The sequence below is a fragment of the Sinocyclocheilus rhinocerous genome, unplaced genomic scaffold (genome assembly GCF_001515625.1).
Source record: "Sinocyclocheilus rhinocerous isolate Xijiao unplaced genomic scaffold, SAMN03320098_v1.1 scaffold3476, whole genome shotgun sequence".
Taxonomy (NCBI): Eukaryota; Metazoa; Chordata; class Actinopteri; order Cypriniformes; family Cyprinidae; genus Sinocyclocheilus; species Sinocyclocheilus rhinocerous.
In genome coordinates this window covers 139,357-145,029 of record NW_015666505.1, presented here as the reverse complement: position 1 = coordinate 145,029, position 5,673 = coordinate 139,357, and the positions used below count along the sequence as shown (strand labels likewise).

The 5,673-nt window shown below is 39.7% G+C and overlaps 2 protein-coding genes across 4 annotated transcripts in view; one reads left to right on the top strand and one right to left on the bottom strand.

Moving 5' to 3' along the window:
• The window catches only part of btd (biotinidase), a 4,781-nt gene extending 3,325 nt beyond the window's left edge, over positions 1-1,456 (top strand). Inside the window, exons 4-5 of one of the 2 annotated variants that reach the window (XM_016543794.1) lie at positions 28-1,254; positions 1,305-1,456. In XM_016543794.1, the coding sequence (XP_016399280.1) occupies positions 28-1,224 (1,197 nt within the window). In that variant the 3' untranslated portion in view covers positions 1,225-1,254; positions 1,305-1,456. Of the gene's footprint in view, positions 1-27 lie in introns of both variants that reach the window. The other variant, XM_016543793.1, reaches the window with a different exon arrangement.
• A 176-nt stretch (positions 1,457-1,632) lies between these two features.
• Positions 1,633-5,673, bottom strand: part of LOC107732459 (serine/threonine-protein phosphatase 6 regulatory ankyrin repeat subunit A-like) — a 45,106-nt gene continuing 41,065 nt past the window's right edge. For both annotated transcript variants that reach the window (XM_016543797.1, XM_016543796.1), the window contains exon 28: positions 1,633-2,641. In XM_016543797.1, the coding sequence (XP_016399283.1) occupies positions 2,352-2,641 (290 nt within the window). In that variant the 3' untranslated portion in view covers positions 1,633-2,351. The remainder of the gene's footprint in view (positions 2,642-5,673) is intronic.

The following is a 5,673-nucleotide window of genomic DNA, read 5'->3' as shown; positions in this document are numbered from 1 at the left end:
ATATATATATGATTGCTTCTTTCTCAGGTCCTCCACAGTCTCAGCTGTATGGCCCGTACAAATCGCCTCTTCCTGGTGGCCAACATGCCGACCCGTCAGAGCTGCAACCGAATCTCAGACCCTCGCTGTCCTGAAGACAGTCAGTACCAGTTCAACACCAACGTGGTGTTCAGCAATGAGGGCGTCATCGTGGCCCGATATCACAAGCAGAACTTGTACTTTGAGGTGGCGTTTGATGCTCCGCCGGAGTGTGAGTACATTACGTTCACCACACCGTTCGCAGGCCGATTCGGGGTGTTTACGTGCTTCGACATCCTGTTCCGCGCCCCTGCGGTGACTCTGGTAAAGGAAATGGGCATCCGGCAGATCGTGTATCCGACCGCGTGGATGAACCAGCTCCCCCTGCTGGCCGCCGTACAGTTTCAGCGCTCGTTCTCGCACGCGACGGGCGTCACGCTGCTGGCTGCCAACGTCCGAGCTGCCGAGTACGGCATAACCGGCAGCGGCATCTTCACGCCGTGGGATTCACTCATTCATCATGACACAGAGGGGAATTCTGGGAAATTGCTAGTGCGTAGAGTGCCAGTTTTGGATCCGTCATTTATTGGGGACGACAGGCATAAACTGGTGCCATTTTCTGGGTATCAAAGTTCAAAAGAACCAGAAAAGATGCACGTTTGGCCTACAAGTAGTTTTAACGCAAATCACGATGGAAAATACTGCCGAAAAGACTCCGAATGTGCAGAAGGAACTTCATCTACAACCTTTAACTCCATCATGATGTATGATAATTTCACTCTGGTGCCTTTGCAAGGCACTGAAGGGAACATCAGCATTTGTAGTGGTTCAGTTTGCTGCCACCTGCTGTTCCGGAGGTCAGATGCGCATGAGTTTTATGCTCTAGGCGTCTTCGACGGCCTCCATGTGGTGCACGGGACATATTACCTGGAGATTTGCGCTCTGGTGAGGTGCACAGGTGAGCATCACAGCAGCTGCGGAGGAGAAACCGAACACGCTCAGACGCTGGTGGACTTCAGGCTCGCGGGGACCTTCACGACTCCTCACGTGTTCCCGGGGATTCTGGGTAGCGGGATGACTCTGGATGTTCCGGATCATTCCGGTAGGGAGGGCGGAAATGGGTTTTACATGAGCCGGACGGGAATGAGTGCTGGGCTTGTAACTGCAGTGCTGTATGGGAGACACTATGAGAAGGACAATGTCTAAAAAATACATGCTTCTTACTCTGGTTTTTATTGTAGTGCACTATAAATGAGATCATTTCACCTTAAAGAAATGCATTTGTTCACCCAAAAATGAAAGTGTAAAATTCAGTCATCATTTTAATAAAACCTGTTCCAATCCTGTATGATTTTAAGTGCTTTTAAGTGTTAAGAATAGTCACGCTCTTCTATATGAAAATGCATATAATGAAAGTAAATCTCCAAAAACAAAAATTAAACCCTCTTGTGCTATATTTAAAATGATCTTAAGTCTTACAAACCCAAATAAAAATCTTCCTCTGGATATATAAGAACATATTAATTTATGTTCTCATATATTCTTTTAAAATATAATATAATTTACAAACTTGGCCCATCCCGGACTCCATATTTTCCATAGTTTGTTAAATATATGCCAGTTTTCTGTAATAAATAAAGACACTGTGGAATCTTATGGCAAAAATGATTTATTATCTAGAATTATTAATAATTATTAACAATGTACCAAAAAATCAAGTCACACACCTGATCTTTTCATTGTCTTTGAACTCTTATAAAATAATCACACACACACCATTCAAATTCACAATCACTCACACACACAACAGGAAGAACGCTATAATTCCTCACAACAGCAGAGGAATAAATACTCCGTTTGAACCCTGAAAGGCTTTTTTGCTCTTCATTTTTTCATAATAAATAATCCATGATGATGCAAACCTAATTTAAATCTTCATGCACAAACGGGGATAAAAGTAAAGTCTGCAGCTCTTGGTCCCTGACGTCTTTAGTTTAGTTTCGCCTCCTCACGTTTCACATGAACGCTGAGAATTACAGTCCCACAGCTGCCAATATGAGCCGATTTCTTCTCATAAAAGAAAACAAAATGAACATGGCTGTAAATAATGAGTAGTGATGCTTGAGGGTTCAAACAGGTTGATACTGTATAGAATATACAAACTAGACTGTAGTGTGGGCCATTTCTGTGGCACTTCTCTTCCTGTTTTTACTCTTTCTCCTGAGAGTTCAGCCACACCGGTCATAAAGGGACGACCCTAATTAGCATATAGTGACCTTTCAGCCAATGAGGCGTTAGGTTAAGACACTGAGGGGCGGGACAGGGGCGTGTTGTCAGTATGTTTCGGAGTCTGAATCATTGAGTTCGTCATCTGGAATGATGAGGCCGTCCTCGCGGCCCAAGCTGTTGAACTTGTGGTAGGAGACGTGCTCGGAGCGCAGCACCGGTAATGGGTCAAAGGTCACAGTCTTGGATGGGCTGGAGTAGTGGTTGATGGTGGTAAAGGTGAGGCTCGACATGGTGCGGGTGCTGCTGGGAGAGATGGGCATCATGGAGGAGAGTATCAGCGCCAAACAGTCGGCCACGTCCTTGTTCGGAGCGCAAGCCAAAGCTGGAGTGTAACCTGGCAAATACAATTGATTAAATTCAATGTTTAGGCGTGAAAAAACTAAATCATTTAGTTCACGTTCTTTGTTTTGTTTGTAAACGATTCAGTGTTTTTATTGAATCAGTTGAATCAATGCTTCAATGACTCGCTAACAGTGTTGGGCTAGTTACTCTAAAGCCCTATTCGGACAGGACTAGTTTTACAGGGGGTCGTTAGAGAAATTTGTGTTTCACAGACATACTTGGTGATTTTAATCCCGTCCGAATTTGCCACGTCTGTGTTTTTCTCACACAAAAAATTCCAGAGCAAATTGCCTACTGTTTTTCAGCAAACTCAGTGATCCTCTGAGAAAACTAAGTCCGTCCGAATGCGAATGTCTGTGATTGCTGGCGATATTTTTTTTCACATCGCGTTTCCTTGTGTGTTTTGGCCAACGTGAATTTCCGTAGATGCTCTTACCGCGCGCATGTTTGATATATTTGCTTCCCGGCAAAGAAATAAAAAAAATAACGATAATAAAATCAAGAGCCAGATCACGTAAACTGTCAGGTAAGATTACTCACGTTAATTTCTGCCCTCAATTACATAATGTACCTTTATGAAAATTAAACATGGGTTTACTACGAATAAATAAAAAAGTAAAATAGTTCAACTAAAGTAACCACACATTAACATGGTTTTGCTATACTAGCCATTTAGCTTCACCATGGTATTTGTGTGATTATACTAATGGTAATCAATCCGAATGACTATACGCAATGCATGCATACAGAGCGCGTGGTCTCTGTGACGCACAGATGTACAAAACAGACCCTCCCACCTCTGTAAAAAGTAATATTGTTACTTTACTTATTACTTTCTGGCAACAGTAATTAGTTGCACTACTAGTTACATTACTTTTTCTTCACGCCCCACAGAAGTTGTAACTGTGTATTTTCCACATAAAATTCTAGTGATTTATAGTGACATTCAAGTAAAAGTGTTTACAAGAATACTTTTTGTACGCAAAGAAAACAAAAATAATGACTTTTAGTGTTATTAGCGTATGCTATTCTGTGTCAGCTGCATCACGTGGATATGTTGTTTTCGTTCAAATCAAAGCGTTAACAATGTAGAAACAGAGCGCGTGGTCTCTGTGACGCACAGATGTACAAAACAGACCCTCCCACCTCTGTAATAAACACGGAGATGTTGGTCCCGTCTGAATTGGTACATGAAAATCGCAGACGTCAGTTGATAAGAATCGAATATTATGAGAATGTAATATATTACTCATTTCTAGTTACTCATCGTGGTAATTGCATTGCTGTCTATGGGAGGGTCAGAGAGCTCTCGGAATCCATCAAAAATATCTTCATTTGTGTTCCGAAGATTAACGGAGGTCTTACAGGTTAAAAACGCCATGAGGGTGAGCAATTAATGACAGAATTTTCATTTTTGGGTTAACTAACCCAAATCATCATTAATTGTCATGTGTAGCTTGAAGCTAATTGTCATTTCTCCGTTACCCATATACGATTATATTTCATTAAGTTTGTAAGAAATTTTAATTTTCCAAAAACATTTTTAATTATAGTAATATAATGTACCACATGCTGATCAGAGGGATGTGGGTGGGATGTAATGCCAGAGTAAAGTAAAGCTACAACTTACACAACAGTGCTCAGATAATCTTTTTTCCTGACGTTTGTTTTATGGATGGTAACTGTAATATTATTACTGAAATCGTATTAGTAATTAGTTACACTACTGGTTACTGCAAAAAGTAATATTATTACAGTAACTAAGTTACTAGTTACTGCCCAACACTGCTCGCTAATAACAAAAAATATAATAATTATATACACTTGTTTATAGACTGGAAAATAACTAGAGAAACAGAGTCAAAGCTAGTCGAGCATTTACAGTATTTATAAAACACATTTGGTACTTTTAATATTAAAATATAGAATGTTAAATGGGGTGATATACCTGAAATGGAGAAAATAAATATACAACAGTAAATATATTATATAGAAATATTAAAACAAAATAAGAAACAATTTTTATAATAATAATTTTAATAATAATTTAAACTATTAAATCATTAAAGGTTTAGGCATGAAAAACAAAAATCGACGAATCTCAAGGGGTTTTAAATTATTCTTAAAAGTAGTCTCTTCTGCTCACAAGGCTGCATTTATTTGATCATAAATGCAGTAAAAACAGTATTGTGAAATATGATTACAATTCAAAACTGTTTTCTATTTTAATATATTTTAAATAGTGCTGTCAAACGATTAATCGTGATTAATCGCATCCAAAATAAAAGTTTTTGTTTACATAATATATGTGCAGGGCCTAAAATTAACACTCGCCAAGCGCCAACTGCGAGTAAAAATAAGCGTTGGCGAGTATATGTAACAGTGACAGTCGCCAGTTGGCGGGTACAACTTTTACTAATTATAACAATGCAATTAAGTGAAAACAACAGCCAGTTTTTAAAGAGATTCACTGTTTCTGACATAAGCGAATAAAATAATATTTTCAGAAGACAAGATCATCGTGATTAGCTGCTCTGTCATAAGCGACAAGAGCGAATCAAATAATAGGATACAAACGGGCTGATAAGGTCAGAGCAGTGTGATGGCCAGCTTGCCCCTAGACACGGTTCTAATAACTTTTACCTGAGAAGATTTTGCTGCTTCATTTCGGAAGATTAACTTTTCTCTTCTTTATTCTTCATAAAGACATACCTGGGGTTACGCTGCCTAAATGGTGCAGTGAAGTATAGTTTGAAAGGCTGCGCGTTCGGCTGTACGCATATGCTGAGCCGCTTCAGACAGCTCACCAGTAGCGCTTCAACGCACGAAAACACACACAATTATGTCAAAATGTGCGGTTTTGGCGGTTACTTTGTAAACGTAGTCTTAAATGACCGTAAAGAGTTGGGAGAAAATCGGATGTGTGTCAGATCCGCGTCATATGCATCAGGTTTTAAAGAGACAGCAGCTGATTTTAAAGTGAAACCTACTGAAGTCTGTCATTGATGTAAATCAAAGAACAAA